At 36.8% G+C, this 25,506-nt stretch overlaps 1 protein-coding gene across 1 annotated transcript in view; it reads right to left on the bottom strand.

Annotated features, from left to right (window-relative positions):
* Positions 1–25,506, bottom strand: part of LOC122802347 (probable ATP-dependent RNA helicase DDX60) — a 196,304-nt gene that overhangs the window by 89,647 nt on the left and 81,151 nt on the right. Inside the window, exon 3 of the mRNA XM_044071984.1 lies at positions 17,234–17,400. Within this exon, the coding sequence (XP_043927919.1) occupies positions 17,234–17,400 (167 nt within the window). The remainder of the gene's footprint in view (positions 1–17,233; positions 17,401–25,506) is intronic.

Genomic DNA, 25,506 nt, shown 5'->3' with positions numbered 1-25,506 from the left:
ACTATGAGATTGTTCAAAAAGGGAAGTTTCAAAACATGGTAGAGTTAGAGAACAAAGCACAGAAGGAAAATCTGAAATTTTCTGTCATACCAGGGAAACTATAAAGAACAGGATGTATTAACCTTTTGAAGGCACAAATAAGCAGCTGGATTGGTATCTCATAGCAGGAACTATTAGTTGAAAGGGCGCATCATGTGTATGCTCCAAATATGGCCATAAGGAACCAGCCAAGACCTTTATTAGTACAGATGCAAATCTACCAGTATAAAGAGTAGATCTTGATGAATCAGTGGCAAAATGGCAAATAATTAAAGGTTGGAGACAGCAGAATGCTTGCCGGAAATGATTATTCGCTGTAGATCAGGCAGAAGAAAAACAAATTTATTCCAGTAATCAGTGAATGTTGAGAGGAGATGTGACATTCAAGCTGCTGTATCTAGCTGTCTTTAGAATATTTTTCCTTGAGGATCATAGCCATTTTTACTGCACAACAAGCTAAGGATAAAATACAAAAGTTTGTCCAAGAAAAAATGAGCCATCAAGCAGAAGGGAATTCTGATTCTCATTCTTCTGATAATAAAGCACATAAAGAGAATTTGCCAGTGAAACCTTTTCCATTGTTCAAAAGAAAAATGCTTGACAGACAGAAAAAAGCACAGGAGTTGACCAGAAAAATCTGGAAAACAGTGGAATTGAAGTTGGGAGATGAAAAGGAAGAAGACCAGCAACATGGAGAAAGGAGATTCTGGCAATAGGGATGACTGCAAATAGGGGTACAGACAGTAAACAACAGGGGGCTAGAATGTACTGGAAGAAGCTGGCAAAGAAACTTAGGTATTGGGAACAAATAATTAGAGAAGGAAAGGTAACAGAATGGGAAGAGGCCAAGAAGACATTTGGATTGTTGGCTAGTGATGCATTCCCCAAATCAGAGATTGATATTAGAGTATAGACGAAGAGAAAGCGATAGGGGAATCCTAAATGAAAGACCTATGCTGGTTGACATTTTAACTGAATCTAGAACAAAAGCTGCTGTTAACAATGCCATAATTAATGGGGCATATAAAATATTGCATGACAACTATAGGAATAACTCAGAAGAGGTTAGGAAAGGCTAGAAAGAGAGATTAGCTATACATTTCACAAAGACACAATGTGAGGACATATGTATGGCTCCCGAAAATGCATCAAGGTTTAGATTTAGGATTTTTGCCTGGAAGTTTTGCATAGACACTTCTACACGCCAAGTAGACTTCAAAGAAATTTTGGAGGAGGAATGGGGTTTATGAGAAGGCAGGAATTAATAATTTATGTAATGTTGCCTAGATTATTGGGTATATAACAAAGTATGTGATGTTTAATATTTTTAAATGTGAACTTGTTAATGTGGTTTGATTACTTTTATATAACTGTAAGTCTGCCTATGTCACAAGTGATAATTCAATAAAGATGTTAAAGAACATCCTGTCTGTATGAAAAATGAGGGAGGGCTGTCTAACCATTAACGCCAGCAACGTACATTCTTATCTAGCTGATCTCAGAGCAATAGGTAAATCAGTTTTTAGGTCGAGAATTTCAGATCAGCCTGATGAGCTGGCTCAAAATGTGGTAATGTACACTTTTCTAATACACAGTTGAGATCCTATGGATGAGCCATTTGCTTTCTAATATGTAACACCCCTTTTAGAAATGGTTTCACTGGGAATAAAAAAAGGGGGATCTAAAGGCAGACATACAGAAAAGGCTGAAAAGTGATGTTTAATAGAAAAGTAAGAAAGGCTTGACTTCTGAAACTGATGCAGGTAATGTAGAACCAGAGGAGCATCCATGTGACAAAGGACCTGGTTGTTCTTATGATGTCACTTGGCGAGACAAGATTTTCTACTGGCAGGTTTTCTAGCCTCCTTAAACACCTGCTGCACATCCTCATCAAATTCGATCATCCAAGGAGTCAGATGAAGATTCTTCAGGTTGGGGTGCACCAGTTATCCCTTGTACTGTGTGATGAGATCCCTTCTGTGGGGGAGTTTGTGAAAATTGCCTTTTGTCATTTTCAAGAAAAGGGAGAACTACTTTTTTCTAAGCCAAAAGGGAGTTACAAGATCACTTCTGGGGGGAGGCCTTTTGGATCTTTGCAAGAACCCTGGTTATGATAGGAAAAGGGACACAGGCATAAAGGAACATTCTTTTCCATTGGGGAAAAAAGACATCTGCAAGGTGTTCTGGAGCAGAACTTCTTCAGTTGTCTGTTGAGAAGGGAGATTCCCCACAGGTGGATTATTTCCTGGGAGACCCCTGGGTATAACTTCCATTTATGGTAGTTTGCCCTGGATCTGCTTAGTGTGTCTGTCATAGTATTTTGCTCTGAGAGAATGTAAGAAGCTTGAGGGGAAAATGATCCTGAGTTGCAATTTCCCAGGCTATTATGAATTGTATTGTCTGTGATCACATGAAGAAGTCCTGAAGTCAACCGATAATTCAAGATTTTAATGCATTTGTCAAAGCCATCCTCTCTTTAATATTTAAAGAACAAAAAGTAAAGGACCCCTTCACTGAAAGTACTGCCAAAATAATCCAAATAGTAAATCCAAAAGTAAGACAAGTACTACCACGCTGTGTATAAGCAACTTCACTTTATTAAAACAATAAAAGCAGTATCATAAGTGCTTTCAGATAAATCCCTTCATCAGATGATAAAACACTTGTAAAACCATAGTATCTAATATAGTACAACACAACCAATGAAAATCAGTGATTTACCCTCCTTTTTGCTAGAGCTGGTTTTAAAGGGACAACATCATTTAATCCTATTTCAGGAATTTCTCTTTCTGAATTACAACTATCAGTGTTAAGCAAGGGTTTAAATTTTGTAGTGAGTACAGGGACAGATTTTTGTACTCTAATACCTGAGCTGCTATACTTTGCATGGAATGTAATGCTGAAGCAAATGTTTAATGATACTAACAGTGTTCAAACACCTCATGCTTTGAAGCAACCTAGCACTTTTTCACCTACTTTAAATCCTACACTGTTGCTGTTTGTTAAATCATGTGAATGTGAAACTGAACAGTATCTACAGAACACACGTAGATCTAAGTATTTACATAGAAATGCAATGCAAGAGCTAAAGAATAATACCAATCTAGTTATAACATTTTCTGATAAGGGTGGTGCCGTTGTTGTACTTAGGAGTTTTATAACACACAAATAGATCTGCTGCTAACTGATAAATTGACTTTTCTTCAGCTGTCACCACTAATGGCGAATTCTTACATACAAAAAATGCACAAATCTTTATTTAACATGGAAAAAAATGGTTTGATAAACCATGAGCTGCTGACATTTTTATATATACAACATCCCACTATCCCAGTTTTTAAAGCCTTACCTAAAATTCATAAGGATATCAAAACACCAGCCATGAGACCTATAGTATTGGGTAGGGGTTGGGTAACAGAAAATATTTCCATCTGGTTAGTATGTACTCTTAGACCAATGCTACAAACCTTCCCTAGAATTTTGAAAGATACTGCTACATTTCTGGAATCATTGGGTATTTATTTACAAGAGACCAGTGACATTTCCTACATGTTTGTTACCTTAGATGTAAAGAATTTGTTCACTGTCACAGAAAATCAATATGGTATTACTGCCATAGAAGAAATACTGAACAAAAAGGTGAATATACATACAGATGAAAACATACGGTTATAGTCCTAATTAAGGCTAACATTAGAAAAAAATTTTCTTTGTCAAATAAAGTATTATTGCCAGAGACAAGAAATAGCTATGGGTATGCCTTGTACAAACACATATGCAACCTAGTCCTGGCATACTGGGAAGCTATAGCGACATCTGAGGCAGCACATGATTTGGAAGACAAACGTTTCTTATACAATACATTTGTGGGTGATGTTTTCTTTTTGTGGTGGGGCACCACATCAGAATTAACATCCTTGTTAAGTATTTAGAGTCTACTACCAGATTCCTCAGATTCTCATTGAATTATTCCAGTACATTTATTGAATACTTGGATGTTAGTATTACTAAGACAGAACATGGGGAGGTAGAGATACCATTATATAGGAAGCCTTGTTGGACCAACAGAATGCTTAGATTTGACAGCATGCACCCTAGACATGTATTCCAGCACATAGTCAAGGGACAAGTCTGTAGAATATCCAGACCTTGTACAAATGAAAATTCCTTTGTACAGCAATTGGACTGTTTAAAGAACAATTTTCAAGCACAAGGTTATAGCAAAAATCTACTGAAAAAGGAAATGGAAAACAGCAGTCGCTATAGAAAACAAAGTGCAAATCTATAGTTACATAGAGGTACAACATGGCCTAATAAGGTAGATACATGGGTTCAAAAAGCTAATGAAGGTTTGAAAATCAGTTTAGCAAACAGTAATGATATAGGTGGTATATGTAATATAATTAGAGACAACTGGAGAATTCTTTTAACAGATGAGAATATAACCAGAGTTATAAGGGACACAGCCTAGATTTATTTTTAAAAGAAATAAAAAATTTGAAAGATATTCTATGTCAAGAACCTATGCATTTTAAAAATCCAGGCATCAAGAAGAAGGGAACTTATCCATGCCTACATTGAAAAGGCTGTAAGCACATTTAACAAGGAAACTATTTCATATACCCTAGGACCAACAATAAGTACTTTTTGAATATGTATGCTGACTGTAATACGCAAAATGTCTATATTGCAAACTGTCAACAGTGCACTGCATATTATGTAGGAAAAACAAACTGCAGACAAGATTTTTAAGCATCTATCAGATATAAGGTTAAGAAAAGAACATAATGCACTGTACAAGCATATAGAATTGCATAGTGATCATGTATTTGCCTTTATGGTTATATCTGTTGTAAACAGAAGCCAAAGAATGGGTGACGTGTACAATGAAACTGAATACAAAGAGATGCAATGGATTCTTAGAGTGGGAGTTGACACTGAATTTTGCAGTACTTTAACATTTGTCAGTCCTCTAAATAATTCTTGTTACTTCTTAACCATATTTCCCTTTGTTTTATTTCCACCCTACTTTTAAACTCCACTTTAATTTTATTCCACTCCTTAGTCATATTTTCAGAAGAAATTTCTATCTTCTCTAATAGCTCCTGAATAATCTCCACAACCCATTCCTTAAATTCCTCTCTTTTCAACAGATAGGTGTGAAAGTGCCACTGTCTCATTTTTATTTCATTACCTAGTGTTTTTATTTTATTATTGACACATGATCTAAAATAATTAGTGGGTATGTATCAAGAACTTCAATTAAATGCGCATGTTCCTATGAAATGTAAATTCTGTCTAGCCTAGCCCAGTTTTTCTATCATGGGGAATAATGTGTAAATTCACTCAGAAGTCCTATTACTGAATTCACATCTTCTATGCCAAACATTTTTAAAAATTTCTTCAAAAATCCACCCTCCTTTGTTACATTTTCCTTTCTCGACCCCCCCAACTCATCTTCACTGCTGCAAATCAAATTCCAGTGTCTACCTCCAAGTAATATTCCTTCTTGAAAGCTGGTTATTTCCCCCAGAATTTTCTTAAGTTCCATTATAGCAGTTTTAAGGGGAATGTAAACGCAAGGGAGGGATGCTGGCATAATGGTTGTAGTACTTACCTTACAATCACAAGGTGCATGTTTTGATTTTCACATGGGTTAATTGGCTAGGCTTAAAATGGCCCACAAGTGCAGCTATCCTATTACTAATCTATGAACCTATGCCAGTACTACAAATCTACCTTCTCCCTTGCCAGTAGCCCCTTAGTACTACAAATCTTCCATTATTATCATTGTTATCCTGTTCTATCACTACTGGAACTCGAACTCATCTTGCAATTAATATAAGTACTCCTCTTTTCCTTTGCACCAGGTATTCTACTGAATAACGATCCTGAGAAACTTTCTTTATCAAATTCACATGTTAAGTTCTTTCCAAATGTGTCTCATGTAGCATAGTTATTTGTACTCTACAATTTTTAATATAGTTTACAACTCTTTTGTTTTTGTATTTATCTGTGAGACTATTGACATTTAAAGACTTTATAGAAAGCATCATTGTCTTAAAATTATTCATACCTTTTATGCATAAGAGCTTTTTTGTTAAATATGTAGTTACAGCTTTTGTGTTACATGCACATACTGTTTGGCAGGTTGATCTGTTATACATTTGTTTCTTACCATATCCACTTAAGCCTATGTCATATCTTACAAAACGTTTTGTTTTATTGAAAGCCCTCAAAAAAAAAAAAAAAACAAATAAAAAAACAAAACAAAATACCCGCCAAAATGTATAAACTTAATAATAACACACAAAACTATGTACATCTTTAAATATGTTTTACCCCCCTAATAAGAACAAATGTTCCAAAGTGACAGCCACAACAACAAACTTGAGATAACCTAAAAGAAAGGTTATACATGTAAAGATGCATTGCACATTCTGTGCTTCTACTAAGTGCTGTCTGGTTTTGTCTTATGTTTCTAGCTCTCTCAGTTGGGAAAACTTTTGAATGCTTTCAGAAAACAATTTCTCCAAGCCATTTTTCTTTATAAGATTGTCTCCTAGAGATGAGAACCAGAAACAAAACTGCCAAGCACATTTGTTTACTAGCAAAAAACGTATACTATTCAATATTATTTTTCATTTACTTGCTGTCTCTTAAAACTTGTTACTAGATTAAGCTAAAGGCCTTACCTCAGTCATTCCCCTATGCAAGACTGAGAAAAAGCACACACATTGTTCTTTTATCATGCTCTTTTAACCAGATTTTACTGCTTTTTTTACATTAGAGTACCTACATTTTTTAAAACTGAACAAGGAGAAAGAGAGAATGAAAAAAAGAAAAAAAAACAGGAGCATCTATTTACATTAGTATCCCCATCACACACACACATACACACACACACACACACATACACACACACACACACAATAACTGAAAAAACTTTATAGCATGCAAAGAAAATCATGCACTATAAAAATATTACTATTAAGACAGAAGCGTTGTTTTACTTACAGCTAACTTTCTCCCTCCTCTTGCTCTCTCCTAAGTATTTTTCTAAACATTAAAGACATAATGCACAGCATATGCTTTAGAGTCCCTACAAGTTTAACAATGTAAAAAAAGTCCAACATTTCCAGATTTTGATGTTCTGTTATGTTTCTTAAATATAATTATTGCTTTTTAATCCCATGTTTGTCAATTTTTAAGTTACTGGTTTTATTCCTGTTTATCTCCATCTCCCAAATCCTGCCACTGCTTCATTTTCAATGTGCATTCGATTCTTCTAGTCAACTCTTGTGCTTTTTTCCTGTTTCAAGCATTTTCTGTTGAAACATCGATAAAGTTCTCTCTGGCACAGTCTCTTCTGTTTCACATCTCACTTTTGTTGGACAAACTTTTGTATTTACTCCTTAGCATGTACTGCATCAAAAAAATTATTTTGTCCCTCCAGGAAAGAATATTTTGAAGATAACCAGGTACAGCAGTTTGAATCTCATGCCTGCTTCTCAACATTCACTGAATAGTGATAAACATTACTCCTCTTCTGCCTGATAAACAGTGAATAATCATTCTCCACAAACACTCTGCTGTCTCCTACTTTTAGTACTTTGTCCTTCTGTCACAGTTTTGCCAGAATTAACTCTTTCTGCTGGTAGGATTGCATCTTTACTATTAAAGGTCTAGGTTGCTTTTTCATAACCAGGTTTGAAGCTTACACATGATGTGCCCTTTTAATTAACAACTCCTGCTGTGGAATACCAGTCCAGTTGCTTATTTGTGCTTTTATAAAATTAATACAGTGTGTTCCTTCCAGTTACTTTGGTACAGCAGAAATTCTCAGGTTTTCATTACTTGTTATGTCTTCTATTACTTTCTGAAACATCTCTGCCTGAGCAGTCTCATATTCAGCCAGCCTTTTCTTAATTTCAACCTCTGATTTTTGCAGTTTTATCACCTCATCTGAATATCCTTTTAAAGCTGCTTCCATTTTTTTCTAGCCTTTTGCAATTTGAGTTGATGACTCCATCAGTGTTTCATTTATTTTAATCACGTCTGCGTGCAGCTGTCTTAACACTTTCCTTTAGGTTATTAGAAGTCATGTTTTAAGCTTGCACTTACTTTTTGCTGAACAGCTGCAGTTCTCTCAGTGTTTTTTCTCACCTTTTGCAGATGATTTTCTTTCGGGTCCTCTGTATTTTTTACTGGCATCCAGACAGTGCACTTACTAGGCATCACTGAAATTTACCCAGAAATATAAACCTACTTGCTTTCTCTGCTGAGTTTCTGTTTTCAAAATGGGAGAGCTAGAATTAAACTGTTACTCAATGTGCAACCATCTTGGAAGTCACAGTCATCCTTGGTTGGTGGGAAAATTGTAGGAACTGAGAGTGGTAAAAAATCTTTTCTGGAGGAAGATAAGCCATCATTACTGAAGTATCCAACTGACAATCTAGGGAATATGATTCTGTGAGAAGGAAAGAGTGAAGACTTCTCCAAGTCTTGGAGGATGGGGATTGGCATAATAGTTAAGGTGTTTATCTCAGTAACACAGGGTAAAGAGTTCAGGATTTGATTATAACCTTTGAAGAAAACTGGCTAGCTTTAAAATGACCCACAAGAGCAGTGTTTAGTACTTATCTATGAAAGCCTAGATTTCAGATAGAGTTCTGAAAAACAGAAAACATGTTTGACATTTATCAAAACAGTCTATAAAAGTAGGGCAATTGTGTAAATGTAAAAAAAAAATATGAATGATTTGCTGTTTATAAAAAGCAATTACTGGTGCTAGACATTTTTTGAACTACCTTGGAGCCATAGAAAGACCAAAGGGTAAAGAAGAGAATTGAAAATGTGCACTAGAAACAATATCCTTAAAAAGCATCTGAATTGTTTGTGAAATGGAATGTGGTGGTATACATCTTTTAGGTACAGAGTTATTAAAAGTATAGACAAGAAATACGACAAAAAAGAGACTGCAGGGTGATCACTGTGATCTTTGGAACCTTTATATAAAGGTTTAGGACAGTCAAATCCAGCACTAGGTTTCATCCTTCTTGTGGACTACAACAATTCCTGAATAAACCTCTTTTCCTTTTCAAGAATCTGCAACAAAATTTATGACTCCTTCAGCTAGCATGTGAGAAATGAGAGAAGGGAAGTGATTAGTTTAATTTTCCTGGGAGCAGAGGAATCCCTAGGTGTGCAAGAAGGGAGTCCCATTATCATTTGTATCTATTTTTCATAATGTCCAGCTCCCTTGAGTCTGTTGTGATTTGATTCGAGAGAAAGAAAAAGATAAATATTTCCAGCAAGGCTTAGAAGGATGCCAAGGGTGGGGAAGGGAAGAAGTAGACAGGGAAAGATAAGATTTTTTCTCAGACTGCTCTTCGCAGAGCCACCTTTTTTCTTTGAATCTTCTTGACATTTTTTTATACTCATGTTTGCTGGGCTTGTTTAAATGGATTTCTATAAAATGGACCAGGACTGTAGGGGCAATTCCTATGGTATTTAGGAAATGAGTATTGAAATATGTTTGACTCCTTTGATGAGTTTACTCCACTCATCAAATTTCTTCAACAGCTTTACAGAGGAAGTGCCAAAAATAACTTATTTGTCTAATGGGGCATTAGAAATTTGCACCTTGGAATCCTCAAGCATATTCTGAGACTTAAACCATGCATACCTATGCATAACTGACCCAGTAACTGCTGCTAGAGATACTGCATCCCACAACATCATAACATTTTAAAGAATGTTTAGTAACAGGTATTCCTGAATAAATCATTTTAAGTAAGGACAATTTAATGTCAGAAGTAAATCTGATGGAACCTTATTCATTTCAGAAAAGATGGCTAGCACATACTTTGCTATAAGTGCTTAACAGCTTACAGTCCTAAAAGCCAGAATTCAGGAAGGATATACTTTTTCCACAAAATCTGTCAAATGCTTTCCTATCCCTATTAGAAGATACATGATCAGTGGCAGTAAGATATATGGATGTAGTATAATTTGCTGGGGATATAGCAGATGGATCAGCCTCAGGGTTATGCAATATTTCTAAAGGTTGCCGGTTTTCTTTGATGCAGGTTGTTGATTCTCCGGCAAAATACATGCTGCATCAAAGTTATCGTCTAATGCTGGTAGTACCGGTAGACTTGCTAAAGGCATGGGGAAGTCTATCTGCAAAATTTCATAACATCTTTTCTGGGTCAGAGAGTTATCCATTTCTTCTCACTGGAGTAGACTATCCTTCCAATGTTGTCCATAGGTGAATCTGAAGAAATATTTTCTTAGAATTTGTCTTAAAAGAGTGAAGGGAAGACAACTGAGAAATGTAATGCAAACCAATCTCTTCTATTTCAGACTGGAAGTCAGTGTCTGAAGTTGGAGACCTCTTTTCTGAAAAGGAAAAGCAGAGGTCAACTGCAAAGACCACAGTGCTTTAAACAGATCATTGGCAAAGGAATCCCTATCTTCTTTCAATTTTCTAAAAGACTGAGTTTTAGAGAATCTTCCAAAGCTGGCATCTGTCTTGTATCAAATATATGGACTTCCATGTGGGAATCAGTACCTCTTCCCTCACTAGCATTTGGAGGATGCTATCCAGTCCCTTGGAGATTGATATACATGGTTCTTTCACAGAGGAAGGCATACATCTGCACATAGAGGATCTGATGACTCCTGACCCTTGCCAGCATCTACAGCATCAGCACCAGATGGTTTACAAGGAGAAGGAGCTGGAAGGTGCAAGGACTCTGAAATGATTTCAGTGGAACCATCCATCAAGGGCCAGGGACGGAGGGTGAAGGAGCACCCACTTCAGTCACCTCTTTAATGGTCTTAAGTTTTTTGGAGCTGGAGGGGGTGCATCTGACATAACAGCTTCATGATATATAGCTGATTAGGTCAAGTCCTTAGCTGTTTTTCTAGGTAAATATTAAGGGTGTTGAACCTACTCCAGATTCTTTTTGTAGAAAGAAAGGCATACATTATGTAACTTAATGTTATGACTCACCCATAAACAAAATAAGCAGGCTGTAAGAGAATATTTCCATTTCTGATAGACATAAGTATGAATAATAGCTACTTTCTCAGAAAAAAAATGGAATTAAAGTCCCCTAAGGGGTAATTATATACTCCAAAAAAAATCACACAAGCTGACCACTGATGCAGTCAAGATGTAGAGAAACAAAGGTCTGACTGAAATCTTCAACAGCAACAGAATTCTGAATTTTGGTGCCATCATGTATAAATTTATGCACATGCTCATGCTTTGTCAGATGTATGGTGATTGTGGAAGGTGCCAGAAAGCTTTTGTATACTGGCCGGACATCTGATGCTTGCCAGGAAATATCCCCTATAGCTATATGCTGCTGCAACAATAATCCAATGATGAACATGTACAGCTGTGAAGCTTTCTCCCTATGTATGATTTTTATCCCATTTGTACCGTTGTCCAATGGTTGATGCCTGCTACTCGAGCTCCTACAGCTAGTCATATACATGGGGCCCCATTCAGTCTCTGTGCTCATCCTGAACATTCTTGGGCCTATATATTGGCTTCTTATGTGTCACTTTCCTGTACTGCTGACATTAAACACACCCTCTTTCTTCACAGTGTGATACATGTTAATGTTGCCATAGTCCTTCCATACCACTTCTGTTTCTCTTGTAGTATCTGTCTTTATTTTGTTGTACCATTATAGCAGTCTGTATGTTTTCTGTATACCTTACTGCGCATGCTCAGTCACAGGGTATGTGAAGTGTCCATATTTTACCATACATACATAATGTAGTTCATTAACGTATACAGCTACTGAATCACACTTACGAGCTTTGACAAAGCTATGTATGTATAGCAACCACAGAATATGTTATGTGTTGTGTTGTGTTAAGCCTCCTCTGATCTGTGTCACTCTGCTTTGAGGTAAGTATGTCTCCCTGGGCATATTGGGAAAGACTTTCTCTTCTAGGCTTTTGCAATCTATCCAAATCTGGCCATTAGTCAAGGCACTGCCATCTCCTCCTATAACAATGAATAAAAGTAGAAAATTGTCTATTAATACAAAAGCAATTCACAGAGCAATTAATGGAGGAAAGAAAATAGTCGAGGGTAAAGGTTTGTTTCAGACCTCTCAACCATACCGATTTACTCGGTTTTTACCGAGTTTTGGGGTCTAAATGAAGGGGTGCCACGATTCCCGAGTGGCACCCCTTCATTTCCGATTTTTTTCTTATAGTATTTCATTTTTTTCGAAGTTCGCGCTGTTGACGCTGACGTCATCACGTGCGTGATGACGTCAGCTCGTCAGGGCTATTAGCCAGTCGGAATTGAGCTCCTTTAGCTCACGTCATTATTTCCAGCGAGCGGGAAATATTTGGAATTGTATTAGCAGCAGTTTAGCTCTATTACGGGAGGCCCGGGTTACACATTTAGAATACCTATTACCAACTGCAAACGTACTTGTTTTGCAAGAGCGAGCAGACGGATATGTTTTGGGGCAACCGGCAATGCACAAGAAGGAGTGGAGTGGATCTTTGCAATTGCATAAGTAAATTTATTCCAGCGAGCAGAGCAGCCGCATGTTTAGGGCAAGCAATGGGTATTATTTAGCAGGACATCGCAGGAGTGGATGCATTATGCAGCAGGACATCGTCGCGAGCAGAACTGGTCTGGATGTATTATTCAGCAGCAGTTACAGTACACTCAGCAGGACTGGAGTCAACAGGCAGCTTAGCAGGTTTGGACTCGAGCCTATTCAATTGGATATTTGCGTTGTAGATGTAACAACCTTCCTGTAATTCACTGGAAGGAAACAAAAATTCCGATTTGAGTATTTCTGTGTTAGTTAGCTCTTGGGACTGGAGGCTGATTTTTTTTGTGCATGCATGCATGACTTTGAGTCTGAGATGTTTGTTGACATAATGAATAGCAGTTGTTGATCTGCTTTACTCTGAGTGTGTATACTGGGCTGGCTAGTTAGTAATTGGGATATTTGTTGATGTTTGGTTGTATTTACAAATAATCTGGGATAGCTGAAGTCGTACGGATATGTGCAGTAGTGATGTTTGAGTAAGGGAAGTTCCTCTTTAAGTTGGACACTCGCATGGAGTGGTATGGAAGGAAAATTAACAACTCTGGAGTTACTTGTTTGGAACATCTAGCTTATTTAAGCGGAGCATTTAAGAACTGTGCTTGCTGTGTTGGTTAGTGGTGACAGTATTTACTGTCTTATCATTCTGTAAACCTTGCAAGCCTAGCTAGTAACAGAGGTCCTAATCAAACCCTTTACCTTGTGTTTCTGAGTTACGTCTAACTATTATGTAACCCACCTCTGCAAAATATGTTATGGGTGGATAGGCAACTTGGTGTAAATAGGTAGGTAAGCCCTAGGAGCACCCTCCTTAACTCATTTGAGGTTAATAGGAATGTGGGGTTACAGCCCCAGAGGTTTGACTTTGGAAGCTTAATTGATTTCTGTTTTGGGTTTATTTCATCAGTATGTGGAGGTGACATTTTTCTTGTTGCTTTGGTTGAGTCTTTGCAAACTGCTTCATAAAAACATCCACTCTTCATTACTCAGACTGTCGCCTTTTATTTCTGTACAGTTTCTGAATGACACTATGGATTGTTCTGAACATTTTATTTAATTGAAATATTAGTTTGTGGTGTGTGTTTAATGTTTCTAATTTGTTTAATAATGTATATGTTAAGTATTAAGATTGCAAACTTGCAGAAATAGGGCCTTGCAAACAGTCCACAGTATTCCAGGTGTCACTGTAACTGTGCAGTGGAATTGTCTTTCCTTTCTTTACTGACAGTATCTAATATTCTGTGTTTAAATAATTTGAAGTAATGCTTGGTGGTCTTTCTACTTTTTTTGACACCTGTACAGTAATTATTTCATTGTATTAATTTGTCACTAATGTGTCTAGATTTTTCATACTAAAGTATTACTTCACCCTTACTGCCACACACTAGACTTTTCTGTGGTTTAGGGAGGGTGGCCCAATGGTTAAGGTGTTTGCCTTACAAACACAAGGTGTGGGGCTTGAGTCTCACAAGGAATAATTGACTGGGCTTAAAATGGCTCGCAAGGGCAGTTAGCTTAGTGCTAATCTATGAACATATGAATCTATAGATGATTCCACAAATAATTGAAGAACAGTTGCACTTCCTGTTCTTTAAGCATTTGCTGTGCATATATCCTTTAACTGGTTATGGATATGCTTCCAAGTGTGATCCTCAATTATATTTATAGCCATATTAATAACAAGGAGACAATTGTAACAACATTCTTTTTCCATTTAGTGCCATGTAATTGTGAAGTCCACTTCCATATTTTCCTCCATGATTTCTTGTTTTCAATATCCTGTGTAGGCTTGCCATGGCAGCTCTTATTGTCTGCCAAAGTTTTGAACTAGCTGTCATATTCCAGTTGGTATTGGCCTGATAAACAGTTGTAATCTTGCTGTATCCCCTCTGGAATATTTTATGAAAAGCAGCTGCCCTAATATCTAATAGATGTGTCCTTTCTAATCCATTGAAACTCAGTGGTTGATATAACCCTCTTCTCTTAACAGGACTCAAATGAATACCAATAATGGTCCATGGAAAAACAACCCATTTATGTCAGTTATCCCTTGGTAAAAAAATATATATCCCAAATTAGTATGCAAACATGATTCCGTTATATAAATGTCCTGTACTTATGGCATTTTAAATGTATAACACAAAGTCAGAAAGGTGTATCAAAGAAAATAACATATGTATGTTTCTTGTTTTGTGTGCAAGGGCCCAATGAATTGAAAACATCCCAAAGGTAATCTTTATCCACCACTGGCCAGATGCATTTTCTTTGGCTGTGGTATGTGGGTTTCAATGCTAGTTCAATGAATGTGAGTTTCAAGAGAGAAGTTTTAATGCCATATCTATTTTCATTGTGAGACAGTATTGCTTTATTTAGGAGGTGTCTGTTAGTGTTTGCATTGTTGTGCTGCAAAATGTAAAAATAAAATCCAAATAATCATTGTAGAAGTAAAGCAGTATGCACACATTAGTGTTTATGGTAAATGGGGAGTAACTGCGAGGTAATGGGGCATTGAAATGGCTGCAGGAGGACTCTGGTGCCATATTTTGGTTGTCTGTTCTTCAGTTTGTGTTTGAAAGTTGGTATCCCGCAATATCATCAGAGTGGGCAGGGTTACATAATTATGCATGCAAATTAGATGTTAATCAGCGTACAGATTTGTACCTATTTTTCATGGGCCTTGTCCAGATTTTTGATGTTTCTAGGTTGAGAGGTATGGTTTGTTTATTCACAGTAACTAATGACTAAAATCAACATGGGGGTACAGCAGCAATGGAAGAAGTCTCAATTTGGTTAAGAATAAACTTTCATGGTACAGACATAAAGACACTACATGCTTTACCTCAGAAACATGAAACCTTATTGTTCTGATTTTGAAAAAAAGTCCATTCATGAAACATTTGAGATTAGGTCTTGGCTGTTCCCTCAGCTCATGCAAGTAAACCTTTTTTTTAATTATTCAGTATTTATAATGGGCCCCTTTCTTGTTTATGACTGTCTAGGATTCCCTGCCATCTGTGCAGTAGGTATGCAAACCTAATAATCTCAGACTCAGTCTCCTGCTGGCAATCTACTCCAAGGCAATGACACAAGGCTCCAAATCCTCCTGTCAGGTCAGCAGCTTCAGCAAAGGCATGGTTCTTGGCACTGCAATAGACTTCTTGACCACTACTTTTCATTTGGCAGTAGCAGTTACTGTTTGAAAGAGCTGCTCCATGGCAGCCATCTTGTCAGCAGGTAGAAGCAAGACACACTCTTGCACGGACATACCAGTGATTCTGAATCAGGTATACTCTTCCAAAAAACAGAATCAAAACTTCTAAAACAACAAATAAAGACATATGTGTTTGATTTTGGAAAGGTTGTGGAGTACTTTAATTTAGCATTTAACACCACAGAAGTTTTTCAACACCAAAAGAGCAAAGAATACTGTTTTATGGGGAAAACAGCTTGTTTGGCAGTAAAAGGTTAAGCCAGAACTTCATGCTAGAAGATTAAACTGAAAATATACTGACTGCATTCATCAATGTTGAAAACACAGGTAATGAACACAACTCAAAGGAAAGTCTGTAGCTCTGGCATTCTCCAGGTAGATTCCAGGTCTCCTTCACTGCTAAACTGTCTGTGGATAAATGTATTGTCTCCAAGGCCATTGCTGTGGGTCTCCATTCCATTTTTCCTTTGTTGATAACTTTCTCTTAACTCTCGAAGACTTCTCTGGCTTTTCTTATTGTCTCCTGATTCAGACTACATACAGCCCCCTTTTTATATATCTTTGCTGACACCTGGATCTAATTAACTGTCAACCACACTTAATCCACTTAAAAAGATACATTTTACACACAACTTAAACAGCATTTTCTTTACAATTTTCCATGTTTTTCAGCTTACAACTAATACTAGCACAATTCTGAAACTTTTCTGGTGAAAAACCACCACTCTGTGCTATAATATATAGAGATATGTATACATATGTATCAAGTCCAACTGCTCTCAACTTCAGAGGTAAGGGAATAAATTCCTTACCCTAAAGTTCAGACTTCTTGGAGTTAACAGGATTCAAAAAACTGTTTCTTATCATATGGGAGCAGATCAGGCAACCTTGATGAACTTAAATGTAGCCCTAATTATATTCAATTCTCCATGCGTATGAATAACCATTGTCTTCTAATGTTCTATTGTCATTTTAAATAGCCACACTGTAAATTAATCTAATGAAAGCAGCTTCAAAGTCTAAAGACTACTGGTCTTTTCTCTCCAAAACACAAAACTTATTTTGAAGGCAGGAAATCAGACAATATAAAATTATTGTAAACCACAATATGCATACTTATACACAGTTTTTCTATGTAATTAGTATGAACTATTCTGTCATTGCTAATATTTCTGTATTTTTTGTTTGTTAAATGTCTTTTATTTCACCCAGGCTAAGCCAGAAATTGGTCAGTATTGATCAGTGCACTACCCTAGTAAACACACACACACACACATATATATATATATATATATATATATATATATATATATATATATATATATATATAGTTTTTAAATACTACTTGCTCACAGCAGTACACAGGAGGCATATACCTACATACCTTATTATGTCCTAAAACAGACATGTTTAAGTTATGAAAGCCCATATCCTTAAGGTAACCAGCAATTTTTTCTCTATGAGACTTCTGTAGTAACTCTTCATATTTGTCCAGAATAATATGAATTCTTCTCATAACTGTACTGGCTACGTTGAAGTATCTTTCTTTTCCTAGAAAAAAAAAGATATGCTGGAATTAGATTTTAGCTTAAAATAAATATTCTTACCATAACATTTGACTTTTATGGCATAGTAAGTCATATGACATTTAACATGCTTACTTATTTAGCAACTTTGTTGGCTGGGCTGCTAGGCAGGGACTAAGAACATTTTTAGCCATGGCTGTGACCAATTAGACATTCACAAGCTTCAAAAGAAAGTTATAGTTATTTGTTATTTATAAAGTTCAAATAATCTGACTGATTCATTTGCAGAACAACAAAGAATAACATAGGGGAGACACAATTAGTGATACATGACAATACTGAGAGGTAGTTTACAGTTTAAAAACAGTAGAAGATGCACAGAAATGAGAACTACAAGAGACTAAATAAGAGATAAGAAGCAGTTTTTAGATACCATCAAGAACAAAACAAAAGTGCCAGTTCAGTATAGAAATAAAAGAAAGGGGTAACCTGTGCAGACATTAGCTAGCTACTAGCAGGGTTGGATCTAGCACAAGGTGACCTAGGCAGCTGCTTAGGGTCTAGTGCTGACTGAGGGGCCTGGCCTGGCCACAGCATATTTAAAAACCCTTATTATTTTTCCCACTCCCTGCACTATAAAACACCTAATTGCTGCTCTCTCTCAACTATGCTATAAAACACCTAATTGCTTATGAGGACAAGTGCTATTCATCTCTGGTCCTCTCATCTCTATGTATGTAGTTAGCCAATCTCTCCCTCATTGCCTAAGATTTTGTCTGCAAAACAAGCAGTAAAGTGGTCTGTTTTTTGCAGTTGATTTTGCTGTTTGTAGACCATGATAGTAAAGGATGCATGCAACAAACAGGAAGTAACTGGACATTTCTGTCTCTTTATAGAACTGTAACTATTGAAAGACCAGGAGGTAGAGTGTGACATTTTGCCTTCTTGATGGAATTTGAACTATTGAAAGATGACTAGGTAGAGTGTGACATTTCTGCAACTTTATAGGACTGGAGGTTTTGAAAGATGAGCAGGTAGTTTATGTGCGCGTGTGTGTGTGTGTGTGTGTGTGTGTGTGTGTGTGTGTGTGTGTGTGTGTGTGTGTGTGTGTGTGTAGATGTAATACTCCTAAGTGACTTGAGAGAGTCAAATGTGTACCTTAGGTACAGGAAGCATTAAACTTAGTCATCTACAACAAACTGCCTCTCTGCCTATTTTTTCTGCAATTTTGCTGAACATAACTGCTTTTGCTTCATATTTATGCCCAATCCTTTGAGCAAGTCACTTAATCAGAAAATATGTTGTGGCAACTAGAACTTTGGGCTAGGATCCTCAATGGTTTCCTGGACAGCAAGCCAGTTATGGTATAAAGGAAGTAAACTGGTTACAGTAAACAGGAGCATAGTCAAATAAGCCATGTTTTTTGGATGTGATCCTAGGTTTTCTTATTCTGCTAAATGTATTTCAATGTGTTTATTATTTAACTGTGAATAAAGTGTACAGCAATACGTCTTCATAATCATGAAAACATCTTTAATTTAGCTTGATTTTGGCATGCAGACAAATGTGAAGTGTACTGCCTATCGGTTACAACTGTTTGTCAAGCACTAGTGCAGATGAGTAAGACTGTTAGCTGTTAAAGTGCTGCTTCCTATAGTACAGGGTTTGATTCTCTCAGCTTTCATTTGTCTTTGTGATTCTGAGTAGGTCACTAAAGCACTCCTAGGCTGCTCCTGATAAAGGACACTTGCATCCAGTGGGTAGTCCCACGCTGTAAGCAAATCTGTTACACATTTTTCTTTTGAAATCTTTTGAATTCCTGCACCCTTCACATAGCCACTTATTAGTACTTCCCTATATGGTATATGAGTATGAATCCCAGCACATCTCTTGTAGTTTAATGGGTTGCCAGATGCATTTTCACTAAATGTAAGTTTTAAGGGAAGTGAAATTTAGTGTTTCTCATGGTAATTCTGTTTTCTGTGTGAGAGGGTATTGTTTAGAAAATGTCAATGTTTTTCTTTAAAATTTGGAATATTGGAATAAAGGATTTAAATAAAATTCAAATCTATGCAATAATTATAAAAAAGAGAAGAAGAAACCTGTATGTATACTAACAGGTTTGAAAGAGTTTGTGGTAACTGAGGGCAGACAGACAGACAAGCAATGGGATATTGGTATGACTGGCATAGGCAGGCTTCATTACCCTGCATAGGGCTACATTTTCCACAATCCCGCTCTGACTCTGATAGTGTATGCTGCAATAGTATGGCAATGTCAGCCATTCCAGTAGGTCAAACCTGTACCTATTTATGTCAGAAGGGATAACTATTTTTGATGACAGAGAAGACATACAGAGATCAAAGATGAGATGCAGGTATCCTGCAGGCATGTAAGCCCCCCGTGCCAAAAAAAAACAGTATATTGTATACAGTAATATTTCTGATTTTTGTATTATGTGTAGATTGATGAACAAAATCTGTTGCAGTATTGATAGTGTCTTCAATTGTTTTGTTTTATTCACTGCACTAAAGAATAAATTGATTCATTGGAAGGTGTGGTTTGTTTAATATAGTCTAAATGTGTTGCGCTTTAGTTATATCTTTCTGCAGTACCTCCTTTTAAGTCTCCAGCAACTGCAAATGGGTTGACATTTATCAGGTCATATAGTCTACATTATTAGAAGCGATGATCAGAACTCTCTGATCTTCAGCACCCATTGAGTAGTCATTGCTGCATATTACTGTGATGCACTCCTCTCTACAAGATCAGATTGTAAAGGATTTCTGCATTTAGTTAATTGTTACTCTGGCAATTAGTGCAAAAGACTGAAGCTCCTGTGGCAATGGTAAGGGTTTGAAAGTTTCCACTTAATTTACCTGCTGCATGTCACTGGACAAGTTACTTAACTAGGCTGTGTTTAGGAGCAATTCAGAATTTGGCCAAGGCTCCATAATAATCTCTTGGACTGTATACATAGTAACTATGAACTTGTTGTTTGCCAGCCATTCCAAATTGCTTAGCTGATCTAGTTCAGGAAATGTTTTGACAATATCACCAGCATACCATCTTTTAATGCAACATAGGTATTTACTTCTTCAAGAGCAGGCGGCACAGCAGTTGCAGATAAAACACTGAAATAAAAAGTGGTTTCCCAACAGCAACCTCTGCATTAATAATAGTTCTCTTTAATGTGGAATTATTCAGATGACTTTTACCTCTGCAGAAAAGTGGTGGTTAATATTTCTTATGCCCTCATAAATACTTTTCTACTTAAACTGTCCTACACATGGTTAAGTCCTATGGTATGATGCTAGTGATCTTTATGTAATTTCATATAGTTCATCCAAGAAAGTACATGAAATTGTTTCATAAAAATAAGGGGTGTATACTGTCAACAAAGTAGGTATAACTGCTGGTGAGGGTGGGGGCTATCTGTGGATGAAAGCACCTTTTGCTTTCATCTCACCATTTTTAAACAGTATTTAATCTGTCTTTGCATGATGTGGTGTGTGCATGTGTGTGTGTATGTGTTTGTGTATGAGAATTAAATTAGAATACTTTTGTTTAATGTGTGTGTGTGTGTGTGTGTGTGTGTGTGTGTGTGTGTGTGTGTGTGTGTGTGTGTGTATGAATTTGAAATATGTGAATTTGGTCATTATTAGCATTATTATTTTTTTGACACAGACATCTGAGAAGGATGCAGTCAACAATGTAGCTACAAATTGTTTTGCAGGATGTTTGTGGATAAAATGACTGATCCTGTTGAGCTGATAAAGTTTAAAATTCATTAGCCTGTCTTTGCAGGGCTACTGTGCATTTGTACAAGCAAACTGAAATACTTTATTATGATCATTTTTATCACAATCAGACATGTGATGAGTACACATCTGATATAGTGGATGTAACTGTTCAATATGGATATTAGTGGGTAATAATGATAAAGTCTGAGTAGCCTGTTATGGCTGAAATGTTTTGAAATGGATACTTTGTCATTACTGGTTCATACATTTTGTTTCACTGCTTACTGAAACATGTTCAAAACTATAAATGTAAAACACACTCTAGTAAGTGTTATTGTATTAAGCAAGAAATAAGTTAAAACAAGCAGGAAGGTGAATGAAGGAACACTTGCATTTATATATGATCCTAAAAATGTGGATAGGGCACCGATGGTTTGAAAACAGCCTGGTGTAACAGAAGCATCATCATATGAACCATTTTTTGGGGGGTTCAGTCCTTGGATTCCTTGTTTTGTTGACTGTTGACAGTGTGTTTATTACTTGGCAGTGAACAAACTGGTTAGCATGAAATCTACAAGTTTAATGTTAATATTTTAACTTAGCTTGTTTTTTTGCAGGCACATAGGTGTGAAATGCAGAGTGTTGGGCTTCAACAGTTTGTCTGGTATTTAATTCAGATAAGTAAGGCTATGAGCTGTTAATAAGCTGCTTCTGTAGTGCATGGTTTGATTCCTACATCCTTTGTTTGTCTACTGTGTCACTCTGACTAAGTCACTTCACCAGACAGTGCTCCTGAAATGCCCCTTTAAACTGACACTTGCATGCTGTGGGGTCCACCATACTGTTAGCAAATTCAATAAACATTTGTCTTTTGAATTCCTGCACCCTTTCACATATCCATTAATTAGTGCTTCATTATATGCCATTTGACTATGAATCCCAACATAACTCTTGCAGTCTAAAGGGCTACTAGGTGCATTTTCAATAAATGTGCATTTTAGGGAAGAGAAGTTTAGTGTTGTTCATATTGAGATGTTTACTGTTGTTTATGTAGTTTGTTTTCAATGTGAGACTATTTTTTTGTTTAGCAAATGTCTATCATTGTTTTTGTTTAAAATATGAAATAAAAGTTTTAAATTAAATGCAAATTTGTGACTATTGTAAATGTAAACAAGAAAGCACTATGCAAACTGTTAGACCTGAACATATTTTCTTGTAATTGGGGAGAGACAATAGAATAATGGGGTATGACAACAGGGGGAGAAGGAGGGGCAGTCCATTATCCTGTCTAGGATCCAATTTAACCATGATCCAGCTTTAGTTACTAGAGGTCAAAAATAACTCATTACAGATGAATGACAACTCCAGGTGCCTCTGCAGTTCAATCCTACTAATGCCGCTAGGCATCAACGATTGCTTGTTCATATTTGCATCAATAATTCCAAAACCATACTATGTATAAAGCATTAAAATGAATTAATCTTAAAGCTTATACAATGGCAAATACAACTGTATTGATAGCTGGCATCTGTCTAATACATGTAAAGCAATATTAATTATTGTTCATAAAATATTCATTTATATTGTCACAAATGTCATGTTTTTCTAAACATCTTGACAACCAAGTCACCCAGACAGAACTGCATAGCCTCATATGAAAGCTCTCAGCTGATGAACAAAATGCTGCCAACAGCATGCATGAAACTTGAGTAGTTGCTGAGATATTTTAAGTTGCTTAAAAATATTACAAACTTAATAATTAGAGTGTTTACTAAGACATAACATTTATTTTAAAACTTAGAATTAAAAAATACTGCCACTATAAAAAAGTTTGTGCTGAAGAATTTGACATTTATACTTTCTAGTTACTCCTATGGCTCCAGACATATGAACATTTGTTTGAAATGTGAGAACATAATTTGATTCCAGCAAAAAGCTTTGGGTCTGCCCATTGGAAGTTGCAGTGCAAACGTCCAGAGCTCCATTGACGGGAATGAGTTGACTATTATCAAAGCAATTGCACTTTTCTAAAAACTTACATTTCCATGTTCTCACAGAGGAAGCAAAGTCATGTGAGAACATTCTGAATTCTGTGTCATCCCTGATGAAAAAATGGTATTTCCTTATTATAGCGGCCTCACCAATATTGTAACATAAGTAGTGATCAGCTTGATTACGCTAGTTTCACCTTAGCGATTTTGGCAAGGGTGCTATAATCAGGAAGCAAAATTTTCTAATTGGTGTCCATTGAATGATGTACCATTATCACCTGTCACTGCTTAAGAAATGTAATTGTAAATATATCAAGCTGTAAAGTATTACTGTAATACTAACATGCTGTACTACCTAACAGTAAACAGTAGCTGTACACTCAGATAACAGCTCTTACTTCAGACATATCTACCTAGATGATCATCTCTGTGCCTATGTGTACTAACTGTAATTTGTAAACTGATGTAACTTCTTCACAATCTATGTGTTTACAGAGTATGTACTACTTGCAGAATGTTGTGCGCTATTAGCATATATAAAAACTTACCATAATATGGTCATGTAGATACTTAATGTACAACTTATGATACTATCTCATTGGTCCATCTAAGAATAGGCCTGGGCCAGCAGGGTTAACATAGTCTCTAAAACAAAAATATATAACACAAACAAATAAATCCTAAAATGTGGCTATTGCTAGATGTCTGTATTTTTGAATATTGCTTTGACTGGCAGATTTTGTTTACTGTTAGGCAGAATGTATCCTTGCTGTAGCAGTTTTGGGGAGGCCTCTATAACAAGGCCTCTATAACAAGGAAGTACCAAAAAAGCAGAATGAAGATAATCACTGTTAAGCTTAACCTTGTTGTTCTCAAGTGTCAGTAACAATAAGGCAGATAGACAGGAAAAGAAACAGAAACTGCATCTAGTTTTCAAGTTTGACTTACTAGCATCTTAAAAAGAAAATGGAATGCTCGCCTTTCTGTCAACTCCTATATGGCCACTTCTTCTTTACTGCTATTGTTACACCCATGTAGATCCAGACATTCTTTATATACTGTTTTGTCTGTCTCAATATGTGCATTCAGGTCCCCCATTATCAACAATAGCTTATGTTGTCTTGCTTTATCTAGTAGGTCCTGCAGCTGTTGCCTAAGTGAATTCCTTTCCTCACTATTACATCCTTGCTTTGTAGTACAGGCTGAGATTATGAATAGTGCCCTAACCATACTCTGGAATCTGACTGCCAAAAGTCTGTCACTAATTCTGATGACATAACTTACTGTCTACTGAAGCCACTCCCTCACCACAAATCCCACACCATTTCTAGCCTATCCTCTCACTGAGAAGTAGACTCTAGATCCCATGCCATTGCTTTGCTGCACTGCCTTCCTATCTTGCTTCCTGCATACAGAAGATATCCAGCCTCCTCCATACCATCATGTTACCCACTTCTATGCTGCATCCTGTCAGTGAGCCTATAATGAGTGCAGCAATACTTAATTCATGTTTAGCAGGTTTACTGGTTTTATGTACGGCTTTCAATCAACAGAGCTATCCCAGGTAATTCAAGCTGAGCAATTGGACACTGGCCAGACAATAGTTTACTGACCACGGCTGATGGACTGTTTATGGTGGGCACATACTGACCAATAGGGACACATACACCCCTCCCAGCATTAGCATGGGACCCTGGCATATGAGTAGATTCTTAATCCACATATTACCAGCAAATACTCATGTACAGAGGGCAACCGCTCATACTTTTCACAAATTCTGCCAGTGCTTCAGAGTCTTCAAACCATTGCAAGAGAGCTCATATCAGCTTACTTTGGACCTTGTCATATGTTGTCCTCAAAGCTTCATAGGTATATACTAGGCTAATGAGCCCAGGGGGCCGTTATAAGCCTTGCTGTGCAATCCAACCCAACTGTATCCCTATGTATCATGATAAATAATTGAGGGAGCATATTAGTTAGGAAGAGTCTAGAAGTTATGCGGGGAGGGTGGTATGTTAGTTTGGGCAATACTGTCTGCCTCTGTCTATCAGAGACATGAGTGCCAAACCCAGGGTAAATTTCCGATTTCATTGGTCAACATTACACTTAAAAAGGGTTAGAGATGAACTCGCTTCACATAGATGAGGAGTCTATTCCAGAGCATGGGGATTCTCTGAGACACATATCTACTTACCAACATGTCTTATGTAGGTCAAAATTTAAATCATTGGCGTGAGTGGATTTGATGCTGTACAATTTGCAAATATGTAAAATGTCTGCCAGAGCTGGATCCAAGGATGTCCTGTATGCCAGGCATAGATTGCCTCTCAGTAGCCTGTAGGACACAGGGTTTAAGGCAATCCATACAGAATAATGTGTTTATACCCTGGATTCTCC

This window comes from Protopterus annectens, chromosome 5.part0 (genome assembly GCF_019279795.1).
Source record: "Protopterus annectens isolate FY-2018-M chromosome 5.part0, PAN1.0, whole genome shotgun sequence".
Lineage (NCBI taxonomy): Eukaryota > Metazoa > Chordata > Ceratodontiformes > Protopteridae > Protopterus > Protopterus annectens.
The sequence above is the reverse complement of the archived record's forward strand: the minus strand, read 5'-3'. Positions and strand labels throughout refer to the sequence as shown.